The sequence below is a fragment of the Helicoverpa zea genome, chromosome 2, assembly GCF_022581195.2.
Source record: "Helicoverpa zea isolate HzStark_Cry1AcR chromosome 2, ilHelZeax1.1, whole genome shotgun sequence".
NCBI classification, from domain to species: Eukaryota; Metazoa; Arthropoda; class Insecta; order Lepidoptera; family Noctuidae; genus Helicoverpa; species Helicoverpa zea.
Window position 1 is genome coordinate 7,794,853 of NC_061453.1, and position 25,119 is coordinate 7,819,971.

Genomic DNA, 25,119 nt, shown 5'->3' on the forward strand with positions numbered 1-25,119 from the left:
CAATAACACTTGAAAAAATGGAACAAAATAAGATCTCATAGAATATTATTTTACCACAAATTATACTTTTTTTCTTACAAAAGTCCACTCGATTTATCTTCATACGAATCCAAGTAAAATTGATTATAAAAAAAAAAAACAAAGGAGATCATTTTACTAAGATGTTTAGAAAGATGCAATAGTGCAATGAGTACAAAGCATTATTTTGCGTTTGGTCCCAAACGGTCCCAAAGCTTCAAGATTTTGTCGAAATTATTGATCTTTAAAAAAATACTACTTTTTTTCCTGTTGAAACCATAAAGCTGTCAACCCCACATCCCCCCTTCACTCCACCTCACCGCACAGCTGATCAAATGTCAAGAAAATGGAGTTTTGTTACGCATTTTATAATTCAGATTAGAAAAAGTTTAAATATGAAATCAAATAACATTATTTTTATAACCTGCTTGGGTTAGAATGGATAGTGCAAGTCCATTTCAACCGTGGGCCACTGACGATAGTGCGAAAAATGTTAAAACTGAAAAGGAACTAGTGGATGACGCGAAACTTCATCGGGAAAATGTCAATCATCCAAAACATAGGCAAACTGCGTCTTACAATAAAGAAAGTATCGCCGTTGCAAGCAACGCTCCGGGATCGTCGAGCTCCACGGCTCCCGGCGGCGAGCCCGCGCGGGGCAGCGAGCCCAACATGGACTCTAGCAAAATAGCTTCCATGCAGCAGATAGTCGAGAACACCCTGAGGTAACGTCAGATATTCTAAACAAGATTATACAAAACCCGCTGACTTCTAGCGTTCCCATACCCACACATATTTATAGCTAATTTAGTTGTGCCATGATAGTGAGCCTTTGTTATCAGCAACACAGCTGTTAGGGTTGCTGCACAGTGGCCAAGTACATACTCCTTTCATTTGATAACTTTCTATGTAAAGTCTTATACAGTAAATATGTTTACTTTTATTGGTACATTGAAGGGCATAGAATTTTGTATAATTTTTCTAATGATGGAAATAGTCAGTTTAAAGCAAAATGTAATAGTGAATTTGTAACTAAAATAAAAATACAAAATACTTTTGTTTAGCTGTATGTAATTGTGGCCTTAAGTTTGGGTATTTAAATCAGTCTACATAATATCTAAATTAGGCAGTGTGAAAATCCAGTTATGGCACTAACTTAGCTAAAATCTAATTTCTTTCACAAACACACACACACAAAGCTCTTGCAACTTAAAATATCAAAAGAGTACTGTTGTTGCAGTCAGGAGGGTCGACAGAGAGTAGCTCAGCTACTGGAAGCAGTGGAAGCACTCAGTGGTGCGGAGAGATTACTTCTGTACCTGCGCTTGCCCACGGGAGTACCACAACATGATCCTCTCAAACAGCCAATCAATCCACTGGGCTCAAGGTATGCATTTAAAACTATTATCCTCTTAATTACTAGTTAACAATTATGAATATACTACATCTAACACTTCACTCAGTTCCAACCCTTTAATAAGAGATCCTGAAAGTTATTCTGATGATTGAATCATTAACAGAACATATCTGCATCATGAGTAAAAATTTTTTTTTCATTCTTTTGTCCGCCCTCAAATCATCAAAATATGTATTCTTACGCGCTTGGAGCAGCGCTCGCGTCAGTAAACCGGTTTCGCGTTGCTGATGTGCCTACTATGACAACTGACTATGACCGTACATTCGGTAAAAAAATAAACATCTTTCGCTATCAATAACTTTCCTTTTTTGTACTAAAGTACGACAAAATAAAAATATACGTATCTATAAAACTTATTTTACTACAAGTTGACAAAGTTTGCGCACTGGATAAAATTCATTCCTGTATAACTTAAAAGTTTCATCAAAATTAGTCCACTAGTTATTGTGTGAGAGAGTAACAAACACCCACATATCACCAAAAGGTACATATTAAATAATAAACTCTGATATGATTTAATTTACAAGTACATCATTTAATCCAACATAGTAGATATAGACATTATGTATAAAATCACACTGCCTTGTTAGTTAGGTCATGTTAGCATAATATATTTAAATTTAATTCTGGATTCCAAAGTGATGTAAACAAGGATATTAGTATATCAATTTAATATACTGTTAACATCCTCAATTTGTGACTCCAACATTAGACCTTTTTCCCCAAAATTTTAGTAGAAGATTATTAAATTTTCTAAGAGCCTTAGCTTTCTGAATAATATATAAAAGAGTAAAAACCCAATACGTATTATGACCAATATTAATTAACAAAAATAATATTTTTGTTAATTAATATTTTTGTTAATTAATATTATGTTGATTGAAGTAAGTAATAAACTATTTTACACAACACTCATCCAAACAAAAATGTTCAATTCAAACCTATTCTAATAACAGCCACAATGTATGTGCATATATTGTTCTACTACTACCCTCCATAATGTAATGCATATTTTTAACTTCATATGTGTTCCAGGGCTGAACTTCAGCAGACTGTAACATGGATACAGACACATTTAGAAGTCGACCCGGATGTATCTTTACCTAAGCAGGATGTGTACGATGAATACATGTGAGTATTTATTATGTTTACAAATTCTTATAAGAATCCTCTAAGCAATACATATAAATAAGAAAAATATATTTCAAGAATCTGAGCTATTTATATGTCTAGTATTTTTTTTAAGGTCATGTATTCACTTTATTGATAGAGTCAGGTGTATAAAACCAGACTTAGACTTGTCAGTATCAGTATTTTATAATTTCCTGTTTCTGATGAAGGCGTCAATCTTAATATAACTCCTGCACGCGTCTCGCTAGCACCCACAGGAAATGATAGCGTTGCTTATTCCTTGCTCACAGCATTCGAATTATGAACTGTTTTTTTTTCTACAGTGCACATTGTATGAGCAGTAATATGAAACCTCTTTCGACTGCGGATTTCGGCAAAGTTATGAAGCAGGTGTACCCGACTGTGAGGCCTCGGCGGCTGGGGACGCGCGGCAACTCCAGGTATTGTCAGATTAGTTTTATGTGTTATTGTTCTTTTAGTTTAGACTTGCGTATGCAGATGCTTTAAATAAAGTTTGATACATTTGATAAAGTTTAATAGATCTCTGTAAAATTAAAATGAATTAAATTTGTAGGTATCTTACCTTTTGAGATGCTCAAAATATCATGATTTGTACTGATCAAGGATAACTATGTGTAGAGGAAGTGTAGGGTCATATTTATTTTGCTGGTGGATTATGAAATTTGTTGTTTCAATGTTATCTTTAATATCTTAATTCACAGTAGCTCAAAGCTGCGATTGCCATCCATCACATTACTACTCGTATCCATATCACTAAATATATCACTGACCTAAGGTACCTACTCACACACATAGATATGAGATACAATACCAGACAAAAGCAAATTTCAGTTTTAGTTGTTTTCAAGACTCCCGCAGAGAGAACTGTCCTAAAATGCTTTTAAAAAAAAGTGGTTAATAATAAATATTATAAATAAATTAATACATACATTAAGATAAGTATAAAAAATTAAATAATGCACCTTCTATGTATGCTCTAATACCCAGAAATGCACGTACTTGTAGTAGCAACGTTACTGCTCATTAGATTGGGTGTCAAAGCATTTTTATGATTGAAATGTACTGTAACAGCAGAATATCAGTTACAAGTCTCACACACACATGGACACGACTACATTACATACATAATACATTCTTGTGTGCCTCCTTGTAGTATTGATAAGTATATGTATGTGTGATATCATGCTAACGATCACTAATTGATTTAGTAAAGCATAATCAGTGCTGTTGCGTTTCGTCTCTCCTCTATAAAAAATACTTAAAAAATAGTCACATAATGTTTAGATCAGTATAGTGTTTTGTTTGGAATAACAGAATGGCTCCTTGGTCTCAAATCCTTGATATTACGTATTTTGTAATATGGCAACATTTTTAGCAAAAATTCGTAACATTCAACGCCCGACACCGCCGACCCTCGCAGAAACCAGACAAAATGATGTTAAAGTTAAACAAAAGTCTCTTATAAAACAAAAGCTTGCGCCTGTAGATGTGAAGACGCGTAGGAGTAAGAGACTCATACCGCCATGCTGAGCAATATTGGCCTTTCCCATCATATTTTGGGCTATGATTTGTTACATAAAATACTTGATATCTATTTATTTTCTGCTACTTTTCTGTGAGCTCTAAACACGCCCATAGTCGTAATCCTCTGCAGTACCAAAATATATATAAAAAATCCTATGATAGAATTCAGGTACATAATAGTACTGGCTGATAGTACTATCGTTGTTCTTGAGTAGTCAGTGGAAGTCAATTAATAACATGTTAAGTTCACAATAATAATTGTATCCACTTAACATAGATATAATGTAATGCATGCACCTACATATAAATAAATTGTATAGGAAACTGGAAAATGACTAATCTCTACACGTGTACTGCATAGTTACGTCAAAGCGCTTCTGTTAAGGCGCATTATTTACTGGTAAATAAACTTCAATCATGTAAAATAATAGGAAAATGGTTTTTACTGCCGTGGAATTGGGTAATAAGTGACGCAGGGCAAAAGTAAAGGTGCGTTAATGCAGAAACAGGATGACTCCCTCATATATGTATATCTATTCGACTGTTCATTTTTTTGATCACTTAGGTACTTATCAAAATTATATAAAAACTTTATAGTGACTTAACCGGCTTAGATTATGGAACTACAATAGCAAAATCCTAAGTATCAAATTCTACAGGGTCAACATATCACAACATATATGGTAGGACATTATATTAAGTGCAATCAGTAATAGTTTTTTTCAGTGATAAGACACTAAAATTAGCAAGACTTGTAATTCTTTATCACTTTATGTGACGATCTGTTAGATAATGTAGCGAACTAACCGAGATATATTAAAATAAGTAAGTCATTTAGATTTAATCAAAAGATAGCCTTTGAAATCCCTTGCCCGTACATAATGTTTATTTCAGACATTGAAGACGCGATGATAGAAGAATTTCTTATTTTATTAAAATTAGATCATAGCCCAGATTTTTTTTTGTTAATCTATGTTAATATAATAAAGAGGAGACAGTTTTTCATTTGTTTGTACCCTTACTATACTTCGGCCGTTCAGAGAATGCGTTCCTGACACCTATCAGTTAGTCACGACTAGTGATGGGCACAACATAACACTGAGTTCGTTACCGTTCCTTCAAAATGAACCGCCGCATTATTTTAAGATTATTTTCGTTTTAAATTGGCGGAATCATTTGTTTTATATTTTAGTTATTTAAGTGGAAACCAAAAAAAGGTAATATTCATATAATAAAATTGTTTTATTTATTCTTTGTTACAAGTACATTGAATTGAATGTGCGAACAGAATATTAATCAGACTCCGATTTGCTTGAGGAGGTGGTGTCTTCATCATCATCTTCGCCTACATGTATAATTATATTATTATCAATAACAGAATCAATCCTGATATCTCGGTCTAACAAAAGCCGGGTAATCAAATAAAAACAGATCGAAAACACTTGAAAAACGTGGTCTATGCGCACGAAACGACAACGGACGACTGTTTTAGCGTCACAAAATGGCGGCCCATAACGCCATTTGGGGTTACCATTTTTAATCTAAGTATAAAAATGCGGTTTGGTCATAGTTTTACTTTTATATTTCATAAAAGTTATAATTAAGTCTTATAGTCCATTATTTTCTAATTCTTAAAAAGAAAATCAAAACGTATTATTTTATATTATAACTGTATAAGAACAGATTACGATACTTGCCTGTTATTTTTAGCACAGCACTACAAAATATAAACCGCTGACATAACCTTGTAATAGCGCAGTATAGATTTAGAAAAATATTGTTTACCAAGTTATTTGACACTCAGTTTGGCACAAAATTATAACATTCATTGATTATTGATATAATAATGTTGTTTTAATGCTCCTCAATTGTTAAAACGGTAAACAACCAGCAAAAATATTTTTATCGTAACTGCAACGCCATTGCAAAGTTACGTCGTCAGTTCAATCGCGACGTGTCAGGAACGCATTCTCTGAATGGCCGAACTATAAAGGTTCTAACTTACCGAACTACCGAGCCGACTTGAAAAATTATTTCACTGATGGAAAGCTACCCTCTTCCCGAGTAACATAGGCTATATTGGTAGAATGGAGAATATGGGTAGAAGTTCGGGACGCGGATGAAACCGCGGGAAAACAGCTACCTAGTATGTATTTATCGTGTAGCTCCGTTGCAGGCACTGTTGTGATGACAAAGCGAATTACCAATTTAATATAAAAAATAATCGTTAACAAGTAACTGCTTACTTAACATGAAATACTTTATGTTATCGTCATAAAGATTATTTTGTATAACGTGTGACAATAATTAACGAGATAACCCTTTCGATGCTTGGATAATTTACTCGGTTTGTTTCGAATACGGTTGTCTTATATAATGTCTTATATATAAATGTGTTGTGTTATGGATTTAGAAATGGTCCCTGTCGGTTTTTTAAGACTTTCTTTTATACATATCAATATCCAACTGAAGGATCTTCGTCCCCCAGTCCGCCACTAGTGAGCCTGTCCTTTTGCTTTGACATTTGAAGCAAATTCATCACTATGAAATTGATGTGAAAAACGCATTATTGTATGTTTTCCATTACATTGGTACACGAAATAGGTACTTTGACCATTTTCGATATCACAATGCAGCAATAATTATATTTAATTTATCTGTGCCCGATCACACTCGCGTTTGTTGTGTGACCATCACAATTGGCAAGTTTTATCATTATAAGCAAATCTTATTTTACGTTATCTATGACGTAAACATAATAAGATATGCACTGATAAAACAATTGCTTCAGAATATATTTTTTTATATTTACTTAACATGAATTGATAGTCGCGTGCGGTTCCGATAAAAGAGCATGTTTCATGCATGAATAAAGCACTGACTATTAAGTGCAATATTTGAGTATTCACCTACTAATTTTAAATGATGTACCTACTAAGTATTTATAATACCTAAGTTCAAGGTTTAAGTGTAGTTGTAAACAATTGTTTAAAGACGCGAACGTATTTTATTTATGTAGGCACCTATTTAATAGAGTTCGCTCTTAACAAAGTGCCTAGTTGATGTCGTTGACCCTTTCTAATATCACTTTATGGGTGACGTCGGCTGGCCGAGCGTATCATATGTTGTTTACTATTGACACGTGGAAATCACTGCGAATACGACAAATACAACAATGTAACAATCATTGTTATTTATATTCCAACAATCACAGCAGAGAAAAATGAATGATCTAACACAAATATGCAATAAAAATCACTCTTGAATGACCCCCGGTCCGATACCGGATATTATGAGTAAAAAAAAGTATGATGTAACAACATGTTATCTGCTACTGAATTGTCCGTCTAACCATTAATCATTCGCTTTGAGAGCATACTAAAAGCTAATAGATTAAACATCCCCATACCTGCTGCGTAATGATGCTTTTGATCATGTTTCGCCCGATATCTATTTGTTAGTTTGCAGGCGCGTCGCAAGGAATATACAAACATACTCAAAATGCATTTTTATATGTGCATGTATGTGCATACACGTGCCATTTGTTAAGAGATACGTACGATAATAAGTCAACAGAGTATATGAGTACTACATACTTATTGGTCAAGAATGTTACTTTTTTTCTGTAAGGTTTTTCTAAACTTATATCTCCAAATCATTTATGAATTACTTTTTCCATTTTTAAAATTTTATATATCTAGATTTAGTTCCTGTTTAATAAGCTCAAAATCTCTAAGAATTGCTATTTATCATGGACATGTCTTTTTCTAGGTATTGCTATGCGGGTCTAAGAAAGAAGATCAAATTAGAAGTGCCGCAGCTACCCGATTTGGGTGAAGCATCCAAGGTATGTATTTGAGTCGATATTTGCAGTGTAGTTAAAAGGATCAATTTATATAAAAGTCCTGGCTTATTACTCTGCTAAATCCAAGGAGCTTATGATGCTAATATAACTAATAACTATGAAGCCCACTCGGGGTTTCTGCAGTGAAGAGTCCAAACGTCATGAATATTTATGTACTTAAGTAGGTACTTAGAAAGTTATATTTCTTCTCCAGATAATTTTAAATAATTAAAAATAGATTAAAAGTAGTCTAAAACAATATATTTTCCCAATAGGTGATAATGTTTCTACCAATTTCAAGGACGGTTTTTATTAGATTACTTACCGGACCCTCCGATCTCACCTCTCACCTTGCTGGGCGTCCGAGGGCAAGTGATTGCGTGTACTTAGCTAAACGCATTTCTAAAAGTTAACAGCCAATCAATTATTGAATACAACTAGTATAGAGTATGACGAAACATGATATAGTCATGCTTTTATCCTCTATTCACGAAAATACTGAATATGTAGGTAAATCAACCTGACAAATATATTAGGGCAAGGTAGATTCCTTTTTTTTTCAAATAGTATGGGGGGAGAAAATACGCCAAAAATTATAGGAAAAATAATATACAGGCAAACCGGGAAGCGGGGAAGGGGGTCCGTTTTAAGGGGCAAAAACAGTTAATTGCGATTTCTGGCAATACTTTCAGTTCTAATCTCCATTTGTGTCTTTGGTTTCGATTTCATGAATTATAATGTTCTTCCAGGAACCAACTGCGGCTTCTCGGGAAACTGAGAGGATAGTGTGCGAATGGGCCGAAACAAAGTTAGGTAAGTGGCTACTTTCAAAATGTTTGCTCTGATCGAACTTGAAATGGTTTTATTGTTATAAGTTTTATTAAATTTTGAGACGAATAATAGTAACCCTTTTTGGCAGTTAGATAAACTAGTAATAAGTCTCATATACTTAAATTATATTCTTACCTCCGTACTCAGAGACATTTTATGATTACTCAAGTCACTCCGTAGTCGTCACTAATTGTAGAAGAAATCCTTCACTAAGGAATGGCTTAAGTAGCCATTAAATTTCTCTGAGTGCGTTGGTTAGTCTCCAATTTCGTGGTACTAGACCCGTGTATGTTCGATATTGTTATTGTCATTGTTGTGGCAGGCATGAAGTTCGCGAGTGTGTCGGAGCTGTCGCGACACCTGATGTCGGCGAGCACACAGCACACAGCACCCGGGCCCGCTAGCGCCTCGCCGCCGCCTCTTGCGCAAACGCACGGTAACTATCAATTGCTACAGTAACCAAAGATTGTAACAAATAACTTGATATCGCGAATTATACCATACTATGTAAGGGTTTACAGGCGATTTTTTTTTTCTACTTTCAGCACCAGCAGAAGACGCAACAAGTCGACAGTTAATCAAGCACCTGAAGCGAAAAATTCAGGTAAGGATACGAAGAAATACTGTTCGTGCAATGGTACATATTTAGACTGATGACATTTTATATAAGGTTCATATGCTTGATCATCAGACCCAAGGAACACCTGGACGTCCCAAAAAGAACAAAGGCCAAGAGGTGTCCGGGGAGTCCCCTCCGTCCACGTCGTACGCGGGCCACCACCAGCCGATGAAACATGAGAGCGAGCCCCTGCCCGACATGAGCTACTACCCCGCGCAGCCGCCCTACGTGCCCGTGTACGACGTGCGGCCGCCCATGCCGCCCTACGCCGCCCCGCCGCGCGCGCACCCCCCGCACCCCGCGCACCCGCCGCCGCCGCCGCACGCGCCGCCCGCGCAGCCGCTGCACGACTACCGCCCCGACCCCTACGCCTTCGAGCCGGCCTACGCGCCGCGCGACCTCACGCGCGTCGACGTGGCGCACAACCTGCCCATCAACCTCAGCAGCGACGCCTCGCTCGACCTGTCCACCGAGCGCACGGACTGGCAGCGGCGCCGCCCGCCCGAGCCGCCGCCGGCGCCGCGCCTGCCGCTGCCCGGCAAGAAGCTCATCCTGGAGGCCTACCACAGCGAGACGCGCGCCGCCTCGCCCCGCGCGCCCGCGCCCGACGAGTTCCCGCGCGCCGAGTACCTGCCCAAGAAGATGCGCGCCGCCGAGATCCTGGGCGGCAAGCTGGCGGCCGCCCGCCAGGCGCTGCTGCCGCCCGCGCCGCCCGCGCCGCCGCCCGACGCGCCCGCCGATGCTCCCGTTCGTCCCGAGGTTGCTTTTTTAGAGGATCCAAAAAACTTAACGAGCCGGTCCAAAAGCACCGCCGCGGCGCTGGCCCGGGAGGAACAGGAGGCGGCGAGTCCCACACGGTCGGTGAAGGCTCCGACGTCTAAGTCCGAAATGCTACGCAATAAACTACGGAAATCCAGCGGCCGAGCCAGTGGACCCTCGCCGGATCGGGCGGGATCGCCCGAGCGAACCGCCACGCCTGATTCGTGTTGCGGTCTAGATGGGATTAACATTAAAACGGGGATGATCTGTGAAGAGAAACACTCGGAGATTCTTAACAGGGAACGTGTCATCAGCATATGTAACATTGATAAGCATGATTTAGATGATTATTTGAATGAGGGCAACAGTCAGGAGCATGAGGAAGAGCTACTGCAGTATTTTCATCACCGCGCTAACCAGGCGCAGACACAAGCGAACGCGAGCACGTCTGACAGTACAGCTGCTTTTTTAGAACGAGGCCAGGACCCACACGACGAACATAGTCAGGGCAAAAACGAAAAGATATCACAGCTGAGAGAATTATTAGCTAAAAACTTAAAAAACCAGAGTGGGTCTAGTTCTCAAACTATGCAAATCAGTCAGGAGACTCAACTATCGCAAGAAAACTCACATGAACCTCCGCCTATAAAGACTACTATTTCTGAAGGAGCCTTTAAGCCGCTGCCTGCAAATGAACCAGATATGAATGGGCCGACTATGATCAATCAAAATGCTTTGAACACCAACAAGCACAGTAATTCTGTTCCGAACCAAAACGGCACTTCTTTATCGTACATCAATGATACTTCATCCAATCAAGTAGTTGGCAATGTTGGAGGTCCACATTTGTACAACGGACATTGTCATAACGAACCTCAGAGTCCGACTACTAGAACACAACAATACGAGTTTGTGCCCATTTCTGACGGATGCCATTCACCCGGCAATTTCCATTCCAAGTCACCACTAGGTTTTGGACAAAGAGGTCAAAGCCCATCTAAAGTCAATAAACAGGTTATAATGGGGGGTTCGTTGCAGACGTCACCTATATCGCACAGCACTGCTGCCAGCCCATTCGTGAGTCCACGTAACACGCCTGTGCCGCGGTCCCGACTGTGTCCTCGACCGATACCTAAACACAATGGAAGGAAACGCCGCAATCCTCTGTCCCTGGGCGTTGCAGATCCCTGCTCCAAACAGTTTGCCATACCCAACGATCAAAAGTTTATGAGCAAGTCAACTGTCTGTGGCCCGGGCAAGTACTGCCAACCGATCTCGGCTCCTCCCTCGCCAAATATACTCACGCAATATAAGAACCATAATATGTATTCGTGCCCTTCCGGAATGTCTAATGGCTCAAATAACCTTTGTTTGAATTTTTTACCGAACGCACCATTTCGAGATCACGTTAATGGAGATCAGCCGTTGTCTGCTGATCCATTGTCAAGTGAGGTCAGCCAGTTTTTCCAGGAGTCGTTAGTCACATACAGATCGGGTCCCGATACTTTCAGATCTCAGTCTGTGCCGCTGAAACAGGGCATAGGAAATATGGGACTTTTGAGTTATAACAACACTCCAGTAGGATCAGTTCCACCAACGCCTGTCCCGAATGAGTTTTGTGATTTCGGATCTCTGGCTGATACTTGTGACATATCAAAAGCTGGACTTAATAGAGAAACTCTTGACAAAATCTATGATGCCATCGACAGCAGCAACGATGTCCTTACGACTAGCGCTACACAAAGTATTTTGAGTACCAATGACACTCTAAGTAACGGTTGTGATCCCTTGCCCGAACATCAGATACTCTCAGATGATCAATTAACTTCGATTATACCGAGCGGTGAAGATTTGCTGGAAAGAAGCAATCAGTTCAGCCAATCGTTCACCAACGACAGCGCCGCCGCTGACAACGTAGAAGACTTTCTGAAACGAGCCAATAGCATTGAGTTTGACATATCGGAATTAGTTACGGAAAAGAATAAATACTACAACACATCACGATCGGTCCCGAGTACACCGCTTCCGTACAAACGCACCGCGCCTAACTTGCAGATAGATTCGCGGCGATCGCGGGAACTGTTCACTGCCGAGAATTATTCGAACGCATCGAACGGCATATCGTCGAAGTCAGTGCCATCGACTCCTCAGTTCGCGGAGGACAGAAGCGTGTTCAGTTACAGTAACAGAGATTTCCTAATAAACGGCAACTCGGTGTGCGGGTCGTCGGCGCTGCACGAGCCGGTGGTGGAGAGCGAGGCGCTGACGTCACCGCTGCACGACATGCTGCGCGAGGACATCCTGGGCGAGCCGCTGACGCCGGCGCTGCTGGCCGACCTCGACAAGATGGACGCCACGCCCTACGTCGACCTCTAGTCAGCTCTTCTCTTCTCGCCCTCTGTATATATGTACTATATTATAAGTTTCGATTTGTTTGTACAGATACCGATCAATTGGATATCTACATAGTACAATGTATTCGTATGCCTTCAGTGAAGGCAAGTGCTAAGTTGTGCATACCTAGTTTAAATTTGGATCGCACACTCCCAAAAATTGAGTCAATAATCAATGCACTATAATATTGTGATAATAATAAAACTTTGTGACATCAATTATAGAGTAAGCTAAAGCGAAACTCTAAATTTTATTTTTGACGGCTCCTCTGAGCCAATTTGTTATGCCACTTTTAAAATATTGGCAATTTTTGTTTGCAATACTTAACCACGTTAGTTGGAAAAGTGAACATGCTACTCGAACTTGCAGCAACCTTGTTATCGCTGTTCTCTTAGCTCACAAATGTCAAGTGACACCTAAATTGATGGAATAGTACTTGAATCATTATTATGTCTGCTATCATTTTAATTTCTATTACAATTGTGATGACTGCGCGTGGGGCCGCGGCCCAGCTGTCCACATGCGCAGGACGCGTGTGATGCAACGGACCACATTATATAATAATATATGTATAATATCATAAGATGAACTTCCGACAAGGATTCAATAAAACTTCAAAGACTATAGATACGATACGTTCAGCCTGATGTGAAATTGACTAATTATATACAAAGATATGCACTGTCGGTACATACGTAAATGTATTATGTGTACTAGCTAGGTTTAGGGATGGTGGAAAGATGATTTTAGTATTTACCGACTGTATACGTTATTATAATATTGGGCATACCACTGGAAAACGATAATTCAATGTCTCACCTAGAGCTGATCGTTAATTAATATGTATGAAATTACTGTTACTGAGTTTGTTGTAGTTCATGTTTGAATCAAGATAGATGCTGCTTCAAATCGATCTTGTTCCATGTTATTAGGCTTACTATGTGTCCATTGCTTTTGAATGTATACGTGTGAACTGCTAAACTAGATAAGTGTTGCAGTATATCTCATACAAATGTTTCATTTTGTTAAACTGTCGAGTATGCTATGCATGTGAACATAGGCCGTAAGTTTACGTTTTCTAACATATTCTTTACATAACTCTGCTTGTATTGTAACATAAGTGTAAGTGGTATGTGCCTCGTGACAATATCTGCGCTCATTATTAATCACAAAGAAACATCGAAATTTTGATACATATTTATATATATTAGTGAGATACAGTCAATAGTGATACTAGCTAACCAGTTCCATCAACAACATCATGTGAAAGTAGCTAATGTACGTAGTTATAGTGTTTAACCAGACCAATGCAGCGTGCCAAGCGCGCTTAGTAAATTAGAATTGGTTTTTCATAAGAAAAATGATAAAATAGTATATAGTTTATGAAAAATGAATTTATTGTAAGTTAGCACAAAGATTTAATATATTTTATTATCACATAGGAGTTTTACTGATATACTAAATTTACATTGATCGCATAAAATGCGGGATGAAGAGTTGAACCTGCCAATGTGGCCGCAGTGAGCTTGGAAGGCGTTACTAAATTAAAATTACTCTTTCGTTGATTACTAGCGTCGAAGCCGGTCGCGTTTATTGGCGAATGGGTACAAGTTGAACCACGAGTAGTGAAAATACAACTACACTCGAAGATGTAGTTAGTTCTTCATTCATAAAATCACATTATTATTAAATATAGATAGGTTATTATTAATTCTTCCGCCTTTTGCCTCTAATTTCGTGATTTTCACTACTCTTTATTATTAGCGGTACATGCATAAGTTTAAAATAATGTGTTGGAATAAAATCAAATTCACCCCTAAATTAGTATATGGTGTGTGAAATGCAAGAGTTAACTTAAATATTTACGAAGCTAGGTGTAATATTTTTATTATTGCGCACGTTAACAAAACACAATCATACTAACAGAACGACTATACATTCTAGTTCCGCCATAAGACCGGCTTCTTACACAATTTCAAGTTTGAAACTTATAAAAATAATACCGTCTTGTATGGCCTAGCAAAATTGTTGAGTATTTTGTTATAGTTTGTGTCTTGAGTTTTGTTTCAAACTCAACTATGTTCTGTATGTATGAGATAATCTATATTAAAAATTCATTTTCCTGAACCTGTGCCTCAACAGCGAATGCTATAGGTCGTAAAATGTCCTTTTGAAGCTTAGTAGTTGGTTTGTTATAACGCTAGTACAAAACACACTGATTCGACAGGGATATACCTAGGTATATGTAAGTTAAACCGAAGACTGTTTAAAGTTTGTAGAATATTTTCAACACAAAGAAATAACTTGTCATGATCACTTCGTCTCGAGGAGTAGATGTACGCAACGAATAACCTCAGTGATCAGATCAGTGTTATTCCAATTTGGTACAACTTACCAAAATCGACTAGTACCTAATTACAATTAAGTTGTACATTTTGTTAAGGCTCTTCTCTCGTAAGTTTAAGACGTTGAAGCACTTTGTAAATACTTTCAATGTTTTTTCCATTCCTCATTGTTTCATACCATTTTCATTCATCAGATTCGGCGATATGTAGATTGACAACAGAAACTAACAACAGTTAGTTTCATGTGTTGCTTACCATTGCTTGATGAGTCCATTATCATCAAATCAAACATTTCATCGTAGTAATTATAGATGTCAAGATATTTGTGCACTTTAAAATGACAATGTGTAATGAAAGGAATTATTATGTGTTTATTAGTATGGTAATATCTTCTCATTGGGTGTTGTGATTTGATTCACATCTCTTGAATCGTAACTTTTACATGTACTCTGTTCATATATCCCGATTTGTATGATCATTAAATATAATTCCTTCGGAATTGCAATGCATATTGCAAATTGTGTACATAATATAATAATTATAATCGCGTAAGGCGTTGATTAACATCACTTTAACGAAATATCCACACCGATGTAACTTGTAATGTATTAAATGATAAACAATTATTTTAAATTTAAGTATATTTTCTATTAACGGTATCAACCCACAGACATTGAGTGGTATGAATAAAATATTTGCTATGTTTTATGAAGGAAAATTAATGAAAATAAGAATTCAGTAAATCATAAATAATCCCCCATATATAATTATAATATATTTAAAACATATTGTCTTTTATATATATATTTAAATATTAAATTCGATTTATTTTAACGATTTTTACTGTGAGATTTGGATTCATCGTACTTATAGATATGTATATAAAATTTATTCATCAGTACCAATTCTACAATTGCACTTCTGTCTAATTTCGAATACTTCAATTCATAAAAATCTTCGTATAACTTTTTGAGTACCTACTGTCTACAATGCTGTTGACATGATGATTTCTTATAGATTTCTGTTAAATTATTTCAAATTTACTTTTTATACAGAACATTTATTTACAAAAATTGGACAATGTTTAGATGTTTTTTTTTAATAGAGAATGGTTTAGTAAGTATAGGAAACATTTTTTTAAATATTAATTTGTACCTGTAGATAGTTATTATTTGAATTTGATGTTTTTATCTAACAACAAAACGAGATGACGAAGATATAAATTGTGTAAAAAAATACTTTTAATTTAACACAACTTAAATTTTCTTTCGGGCTTAGAATATGAAATGAATTTTATCATGTATATGTATTTTTCAATTTTACAATGTATTTAAAAATCAAAGATTTGAAATGAAATTGTTTACACCTTATGATTAAAAATTAATACATACATATATTAGATGGTATAATTTTAACATAGGTAACTATGATTTCTTTTAGGAATATTTGTAAAAATTTCATGACTTAGGTATACATATTTTGTTTTGTATAAAAGTACCAATCAGTCACATAATGAGGTTTGTTGCTAAAATAAATCATTGTTAGTTAAATACAGCATTAATATTGGTTGAAACGTATTAATACATGACACCATTTAATTTTTATTACAACTTTGTTGTTCTGTTAATTATTGTTTTTATTTTCTAAATATTTTTATAAAATGTATGATAATACATATTAGTTAAATATTAAGCATATCTAGTTGTAAGTGAAAATATCCATGTTGTTGATTAGTCTTTTATGGATGTTGATTTACACCATTTGCTATGCAGTGATAATAAATGGTACGATAGTAGTTGCCATTCTTTTTATTTGCACTCCTTTTTCCTCATATTGTTTAAGTAAACTCAAAAGTTTGTCCGTACATATTTCATTTTTAACATTCAGTAGAAGTAGTGAAGTGTGAAATGGCCTTCAGATTCAATGAAAACAACATTTCCAGAACAGTAGGTTGAAATATGAAAATCGATTGTACAAAATTATATCACATAAAATCTCATTCTCAAACATTTGTACTAGTATCATTCATTCACTCACAAAGTTTTGTATAGCAACCGTGTCAGCATTGTTAATGAATAAAAATTGACATGAATATGGGGCTTAAGTTGAACCTAATGTATAATCTTATTACTACTAAATATTTTAAATGTAATATATTAACAATTAATTAAGGTAATGTTTCTGTTTGTAGCCCTCACCATGTTCCCAACATTGGGTAACAATTTTTTTTTATATTAAATATAACCTATCTATATCTAGATAAATAAATTAAAATATTACAAATAAGGTGTCATAAAATCAGCTTATCCTTAAAACTTATAAACTTAACAAATAATTTTAAACTCAATTTGTCATCTTTGATTTTTGTACAATAATTATTGAAACAAATTGAGTTTGAGGGTATACTTTACATTACAGTGTTACCATGTACCTTACCATAATTATCTATAAACCAGGGAAGTAGTATGGGATCATCTTGATGTGAATAATATTGAGCCACTTGGACAGGCATGCCGGGACTCCACTCAAACATCAAGCTAACCATTGGCAATTCTTGAAGTTTGTTCAAATATGCCTCCCCGTGTTTGTGTTTTATTTCTCTTGCTAAGCAACGCTTCACATATATAAGGAAAGTATCCAAGAAGTTGAAGCAAACATCAGGATTCCAAAATCTCTGGAAATATAATAATGAATATAATTTTAAAATAAGTGAGTCCATATAAAAACTTACATGATAAAGTAAATAAAAATTTGAGTCAACAGAGTGCTTAGTGCGAGTTTTCGTGAATTTTTTTACGGACTCACATGAGAGCGCGTATACTAAGATTTGTATGCAGTGTTGCCAACTTAGTGGATTTTCCACTAATACTGGTGGTTTAAGTCCCCTATTTAGTGGCGAAATGTTGAAAGTACTGCGAGTCAAGTAGCGAAATGTAAGTTTTGTGGTACAACTTTAAGGAGTTACTATGGAGATTTGAAGTCTCACGGAATGTCAAAAAAGCATCTACAAAACAAAAAGGTGAACGACTACTATATAATTATATTAAGTACTCATTCATTGGTCAAATGCGTAACTAAACAATTTGTGAAACTACTACGCCGATTATAATTTGTGAAGGATTCGGATCGGGTCGGATGAATTGCTAAACAGATGTAATGCTTTGCCTGTTTTAATTTTCTATCGTTGCCGAGTTACATCTTTGGATGATTAAATTGTTTTAGGTTACAATAAAATATAAACAATATTTTTTTAGTGGTGAATTTGGTGATTTTAAGTGTGGGATAAATTTTTGTTAGTGGTTTTCTGGTGGTTTTAAAAGTTGACTCTGGTGGTAAGCTTCTACAACTGTTGGCAACACTGTTTGTATGGAACAAAAACAGGTTCCAATTTTTGACACTAGGTGGAGCTGTTTTTGTTCCATACAAATCTTAGTATACGCGCTCTCATGTGAGTCCGTAAAAAAATTCACGAAAACTCGCACTAAGCACTCTGAAGTAAACCTTTCACTACATCTAAAATAGTTAGTATTTTACTTTCAGTAATGTTTCAGTATGAACATTAATCAGCAGTTATTAAATTGCAATTTATATTGAGATTGTGCAATAAGTTATTCTGAATTAGGACCCTTACCTGAGAAATTTTTACTAAATCTCTGATATTCCATTTTTTCAATTCCTCTACAATACCATCATCATTTCTGTATCCACATAATATTGTGTCTACTCCAGCTAGAAATGACTGGCACCACCATTTCTTTGATTTAAATCTCCTGTAATTGAATTCAATTTTATAAACACAATATTTTTTAACAATTACAAATGTATGCTTGCTATCTCTACTGGCTGTGCTCTAAGAACCGTTCATCCCAACTCTCCTGTATACTCTACTAAAAAATTACAAACCTAAAACTGTTTTCTTGCCTAGGATGTTCTATATGTCTATTGGTTTTCAATTCAACAAATTCCTTATCTGATAAATATTTGACAATGGCTTCTGGTCCCAGTTCTGTGGGTGGTTTGGTAACAGCTGCTTTATCACATCTGATACCATCCATCTCAGCACCATAGACTATGGTGTGACGATTCAAGTGTGTTGTGAAAACTAATGAGAACTCCTTTGTCTCATCTACAGGTTCATCAGGATTTGGCTCTGAATCTGGCTCATCTGTAAATGTTTCAAATAAATTTAATAATACATTACTGAAATAAAAATGCTGCTGTAATTTATTATTTATCATTAGTGCTTTCTGCATTAATGATTTTCTTCACATTGTAGAACTCTTAATACCTATTATTTCAACAGAGAAAACTATATTGTTGGTGGTTTACCTGATAGAAGAAACTGTTCAAATTTGTAACCCCATGAAGTAAACTGTTTATCTCTTTCAGTCATATTTTGCTTTCTGCTAATTTTATCTTCTGTGTCTCGTGCACATAAATAAATATTTCCTTTGTGTAGTATAGCTACGATTTTCCATGGCTCTCTATTCTCATATGGGGTGCAGGCCACGCAAGTCATCAGGCCTCGATAACAAAAGAACATTGACCTATCTAGGCTATTTTCCAAGGGAAATTTTAAGCGATGTTCATGTTCTAATAAAAACCTATGTAGGTCTATTAATTTCACGTCCCGGTCAGGGGGATGATGGATAGCCCTATCTAAATGAAGATTTAAGTCATAATGTACTCTTTCGTTACAAAGACGCCGTGCATATTTGAGATTCTCGAGACCAATGTAACCAATAACCTTAGGACGATCAAATTTTGGGAAAGGCTTAGTATAAATGTTTGGATGAACATGTAGTTCAGGTTGCATTTTTACTTTGAAGTAAGGACAGTATGCTAAATACAAAACATAAGGTGGAAAAAGATGTGGGAAAGGTAAGGAAATGCTAGTAAAAATTATGATAAAAATAATCAACGGTAACCATAACAATAAAATCACATCATCACATGGTCGTCATCAGTCAAATTCAAAAATGTCAATGTCAATACAAAAACCAAAAAGAATTAAAACAAATCATCAATGCATCACCTTTTACCCTTTTATTTATTTATGCCACACTGCTGGACCAGAGAAGGCCTGTTTCTCTCGCACAGGGAAGTATTGAGCATAGTCACCACGCTATGTCAATGCTATTATTTATTGATTGAAAATCATTTGACGAAAGGCAGTTTTTAATGATGTGGGCACATCACTAACCAATAGGCATGATGACAAATTTTTAAATACCTTTGTATGATGTAGGTATACGTCTATTTTATATGAAAAATTATTAATTTTAAGAAAATGCGAAGTTTTTTTATCAAATAATTGCATTTTTCTCTGTCCACTTTGAATCCGGCGCGAAAACGCTTGTCAGTGTCATGTCGTCACTTGTGACGTCACGACTGAAATTACAAGACGCAAGTAAACAACGCTCGTGCAATAATTAAGTTTTTTGTGTTATTAAATATGAATTCGAAAGTGCATAGGTGTTGTGGGGTCCCCCAGTGTAAGAACACATCCAAAACAACTCCTGATAAGTTATTTGTGTACGTTCCTCACAATAAAAAAATACGAAACAAGTGGCTTAAACTTGCAAGGCGAGATTCAAAAGCAATATTGCCCAGGGTACAACTTTATTTTTGTGAAGATCACTTTGATGTAAGTTATTACATAGTTCTCTAGATTCTAACATAGAAGTTTTTTTAATTAAACTAATACACTTACATGGAAGTTTTTTTTAATTAAACTAGTATACTTACATGGAAGTTTTAACATTTCTAAATTCAGCTGAACAAAAATCTTTATTTGATGCCAAAAACTCTCCCAGCATTATGATATCAATTCTAGGCAAATTAGCGCTGTTTGCCTTGATAAATCCGGGCTCCATAACTCGTGTTATAAACAATTAATTAATTAAAAACAAAGATCGCAGTGGAAGTTCACAATAACGAAATGTGACGTTCGCGCGCTTTCGCGCGAGTTGTTTTGAGAAATGACGTCACGAGCTCTGATTGGTGTTCAAGATATCATGGCGGATTGCCTTATTTCGTAATTTTATTTTATAAAAATACATATTAATCACATTATTAATAAAGAAAACAATGCGCGTTTTATATTCCAAGCTTCAAGTTTAATTTAATAAATGTATTATTTTAATGATTTTTGATTACTGTCATCATGCCTATTGGCGGATGTCAAAGTCATTGAACAGTTTATTGCTCCCTTCTTCTGTCAAATTCAAACTGAAGAGGCGGTTATTATTGGCTTCATTTCAGCTACTTATTCTTGTTTGATCACTATTTTTATGCTAAATGTGTGTGTGTACTCGAAGCACCGTTTGAAGGTGTCAATTAAATGTAAATATTGGGCAATGGCATTGGTACTTTGAACCAAAAGTTTATTCATAGAAAATGGATTCCCGTTTTCATAAATGTAGACTGTGCTTGAAACTAGGTGATTTTTGTTCAATATTCGAACAAGATGAATGCATTAAGTTATCTGATATGGTGATGTCTTTCACGAATATTCAAGTAAGTACTAAATTACTTATTGCGAGACTGTTTTGCGGTCATATCCACCGCATGATGCTGGATGATTGTAATCAACCAACTCGTTTGATTATTTTCTAGATATACGAAGGTGACGGATTATCAGATCGCGTTTGCTCTTCATGTATAGAGAATCTGAGCACTGCTTATTTATTTAAGCAGCAATGTGAAAGAATCGACAACTTGATAAGAAAATGTCCAGGTACCGAAGCTATTTTAATGTTTATGGTTTAATGTTTTATAACTGACCTTGTTTATACTCATGTCTTGTGTTATTTATTTTAATGTTAACAGAAACCAACATAAACAAGCCTTCTGTAAGTGACTACAATGACTTCTTTACTAAAGAATTCCATATGCATGATGGTAGTATGGAAGAATATGTTTCTGCAGAAGGGGACAATGATCAAAACTTTTTCAAAGACAACATGGACAGCAACAGCAGTATTTTCCATGAAATAAGTGATGAGACTGACAGTGATGTTGATTCCATTAAATGTGGAGGTTGCAATGAGTCCTACAGCAAGTTGGGCACACACACTTGTCGCACCACATGCACTATAGAGCAAAATCAACTGCAAAGATCAAGCAGCAATGAAACTCTTGTAGCATCAGATGTAGTAGGCAACCAGCAAACAGTCAGGGCCACCCAATCTCTTCCCCCGCGAGCTACACAGCCACTGCCTGATATACCTGAGGACATGGATGTCACTTGTGTACTTTGTGACGAGAAATTTGATCAGTATGACAACTATGTCATACATTTCAATAGGTGCACAACCAATGTGAAGCTGCACCATTATGTCTGTCCAGTGTGCCATGACATATATACTGAAAAACTAGCATACTTAGAACATCTTAAGGCTGAACACTTTAAAGTGACTTCTAAGGAGACAGTTGTGCATTACAAAGCTGGTTTCATTGACCCAGGAGAGGATTGTGTGGATTTTGTGCCATCGTTAGAAAAGACTAGAAAACCGAAGACTGTGCGGCGACAAATAGGTTGGTCTGTTGAGGATATTTATCAAGAAATTGATTGCAAAAAAGTTGAAGAAAAACAAACCCCCACTTCAAGTCCCTTTAAAACTTTCCTCTCAAAGTTGGGGAATGAGTGAGTTACAAATTGAATATTGGCATGTCTGGGATCTGCCTAAGTATATTTCAGTTGTATATTGTTACTAATTACTTCATGCTTTACCTAATGGGAAACTGCTTTGTTGCTCCAAACAACTTTTGATATAAGTCACAATTTCTCTCTTCTGTCTTCCTCTATTAGAATAGTGAAAATAAAAGTTACTGCATTTAATTTCATATTATGGGAAATAATTTTTACATTCATATTTACCTACATGCTTTTGAAGTTCATTAAAATTACAAGTTATATAGAATCAAACAAGTTACATGATTAAGCTATTACTGAAACACCAATAATTATTTATATCTGTTAATTGTAAATATGTCCAGCGTACTGTTCTACCAGTGTGCAGTGAAAAGCAAGTCATTTTGTGACATAATATTAATATTGAATTTGTATAATGTTTACAGAACTTTCAGTAGGCAGAGTACACCCAAAAAAGTGAGTTTCCGAAAATTAATAGAAAGTGGCAAAGAGAAGACTGCCAACTACCTGCCGTTTCAGAAGTACATTCAGAACTACAAACTTAAGAAGAAAGCCTCCAATTACAGCCCAATTAAGGGGAAGATGCAGGTGTCCACCAAAATTAAAGCCAGCTTGTGTGAAATGACCTCAGGTAAATTACATATTTAATAATGCAATTTATTAACAAAAAAAATTTTAATGAAAAAACAAGTTCCATTTATATAGAGACCACTATTCTGCCAAGATTAATTTCCTTTAACTGAAGTATTTACTGTTTCAGATAGTGACTATCATTCTCCTAGTGGGACATCTGAAGAGTCATGGAAGCTGAAGCAGAATTTGATTTGTGCTTGCGAGAAGAAAATTTTTATGCTCTCAGAGAGCATTAATGTAAGTATAAAAATAAAAAAAAGACTTCATGCAGGCTTCACATAAACCCTCCTTATGTTATTGAAATGTGGAATTCAATATTGGGTGATTTACACATTGATCAATTTATATGGTTGATCAGATCCTACTTCATAGTTGATCTTTTTTATAGTTTTGGAAAACAAACTGTACTTTATATGCTTTACTTACATTAAATTATTAAGCTCCGATTCGCGTAGTCAGTTATGCGTCCGTCCACATATTTTTGTATGCGTCGCGAGGCGGGAATAGGCACGCGTTCCTTCTCTTGCGGACTGTACTTATTCAACTAAGGTCTCTGTGCACAAGACACTGATGTCCGCGTACATTGGGACACCTAGACTGTACAAAGCTCTATAGAAACTTTAGATTACATTAAACATTTTTTCTCTTAGAACCGAGAGAGAATCGCTGCGATGATAAATGAATTAGGCGGCGTAGTGGCAGAAAATACAAAAATGGAGATGTTGGCAACACACTTTGTGGCGGTATTGCCAGATGATACCTTCACGGGGATGATGGTGTGCGCCCTCGCTACCGGGAAATGGTTGATTCACGTCAACTTTATTTACGACAGTTTTCGATGCAAGAAGTTCTTACAGGTTTGTATTTCACGATAACTATATTATATATATGATGTATTTAATTAATATAAATTGTAGAGTAAATCTGCAATGAATACTGCTGACTAATTTGCAGCAATCTGGATATCAAGAGAAATTAAAACTAACACTTTTTCTATTACAGGAATATCTGTACGAGTGGCTCAAACACCCGAGAATACTGGAGATTGACACAACTAGTGTGGAAGTAGCGAAAGCAGCTGTCTTCTGGCACTTAGAACTTGATGCACTAAGTGCTAAATTTCCTTTTGAGGGAAAACAAATTGTTCTGATCATGAAGAGAAAGTACCGACAATATTATCAGATGATATTCAAGACTTTAAAAGCAAAGCCTGTTACATATGATCCAAGGTAAATTAATTCAGATGTTTAAATTCAAACAATATGTAGATCTATACATCTTTATTCATCTCAAATACTCATTAATATTTAAGTATAACATACTGTCCATAACAAGCTAAAATTGTCACCCTTGAGATAACAGAGATTCCTTCTTTGGTATTATTTCAAAGAATAAACTATTCACAGGACTCCAGGGAGTTGCTGCACAGCTGATTACTGTTTCGTGGATATGAAGATCATTGAACGAGTTAAACTCCGGTTTTTCGCTCGCCATAACGTTCCAGTGTTTCCATATCAGTATATACTAGTGTTCTTACTGAAGAGAGGTCAAGTAGAAGATGAATACAAGTATCTTTTGCAAGACTGCAAGAAATATGCAAAAGATACAATGTTCCTGTTAAATGACACTTATTGATATCTGAATTATAATTCCTATATTTATATTATTTTGTTGGTTTTCAATATTATTATTGTTGGTGGTGTTTTTGGGTAGTAAGATTGCTTTTATATTATACATTTTATATTATCGACATTTATATTTTATAAGAATAAGCCATATTATTTTTAGGAGTAAAGATATATTTCTATAAAGTACTAAATGGTTTAATTTATATGCTTATTATGACATGTGTCCTCTGCGGGTGACCCTTGGTTTGCAAGGCATGATATTGTGATGATCTTGATACCTTTTTCTGCCGACCCTTAT

The 25,119-nt window shown here is 35.9% G+C and overlaps 3 protein-coding genes across 3 annotated transcripts; 2 read left to right on the forward strand and 1 right to left on the reverse strand.

Moving 5' to 3' along the window:
* Nucleotides 1-341: 341 nt before the first annotated feature.
* On the forward strand, nt 342-16,698 carry LOC124637552 (YLP motif-containing protein 1). The gene is made up of 9 exons (XM_047174108.1): nt 342-743; nt 1,259-1,405; nt 2,471-2,566; nt 2,890-3,006; nt 7,883-7,958; nt 8,705-8,768; nt 9,109-9,222; nt 9,332-9,390; nt 9,478-16,698. Exons 1-9 carry the CDS (start codon nt 457-459, stop codon nt 12,538-12,540), a joined length of 4,023 nt encoding a protein of 1,340 aa, XP_047030064.1. The 5' UTR covers nt 342-456; the 3' UTR covers nt 12,541-16,698.
* Nucleotides 15,530-19,871, reverse strand: LOC124637555 (decapping and exoribonuclease protein-like). Its single transcript, XM_047174121.1, has 4 exons — nt 19,233-19,871; nt 18,807-19,068; nt 18,535-18,673; nt 15,530-17,577 (listed from the first exon to the last, which is right to left on the reverse strand). The coding sequence occupies exons 1-4, from the start codon at nt 19,717-19,719 to the stop codon at nt 17,311-17,313; spliced, it is 1,155 nt and encodes a 384-aa protein (XP_047030077.1). The 5' UTR covers nt 19,720-19,871; the 3' UTR covers nt 15,530-17,310.
* Nucleotides 19,872-21,113: 1,242 nt separating this feature from the next.
* On the forward strand, nt 21,114-25,007 carry LOC124642658. Its single transcript, XM_047181245.1, has 8 exons — nt 21,114-21,422; nt 21,522-21,642; nt 21,735-22,551; nt 22,986-23,191; nt 23,321-23,430; nt 23,844-24,050; nt 24,196-24,422; nt 24,600-25,007. Exons 1-8 carry the CDS (start codon nt 21,303-21,305, stop codon nt 24,826-24,828), a joined length of 2,037 nt encoding a protein of 678 aa, XP_047037201.1. The 5' UTR covers nt 21,114-21,302; the 3' UTR covers nt 24,829-25,007.
* The last annotated feature ends 112 nt before the right edge of the window (nt 25,008-25,119 follow it).

Bases quoted from the DNA above. Each gene is read 5' to 3' on its own strand.
- LOC124637552 (XM_047174108.1), top strand. From the start codon at position 457: ATGGATAGTGCAAGTCCATTTCAACCGTGGGCCACTGACGATAGTGCG. The intron at 8,769-9,108 runs GTAAGTGGCTAC...TTGTTGTGGCAG, and splicing joins ATGGGCCGAAACAAAGTTAG to GCATGAAGTTCGCGAGTGTG. The intron at 9,223-9,331 runs GTAACTATCAAT...TTCTACTTTCAG, and splicing joins GCCTCTTGCGCAAACGCACG to CACCAGCAGAAGACGCAACA.
- LOC124637555 (XM_047174121.1), bottom strand. From the start codon at position 19,719: ATGCAACCTGAACTACATGTTCATCCAAACATTTATACTAAGCCTTTC. The intron at 18,674-18,806 runs GTTTGTAATTTT...ATTCAATTACAG, and splicing joins AGGCAAGAAAACAGTTTTAG to GAGATTTAAATCAAAGAAAT. The intron at 17,578-18,534 runs GTAAGGGTCCTA...TTATATTTCCAG, and splicing joins ATTTAGTAAAAATTTCTCAG to AGATTTTGGAATCCTGATGT.
- LOC124642658 (XM_047181245.1), top strand. From the start codon at position 21,303: ATGGATTCCCGTTTTCATAAATGTAGACTGTGCTTGAAACTAGGTGAT. The intron at 21,423-21,521 runs GTAAGTACTAAA...ATTATTTTCTAG, and splicing joins TGTCTTTCACGAATATTCAA to ATATACGAAGGTGACGGATT. The intron at 23,192-23,320 runs GTAAATTACATA...TTACTGTTTCAG, and splicing joins CTTGTGTGAAATGACCTCAG to ATAGTGACTATCATTCTCCT.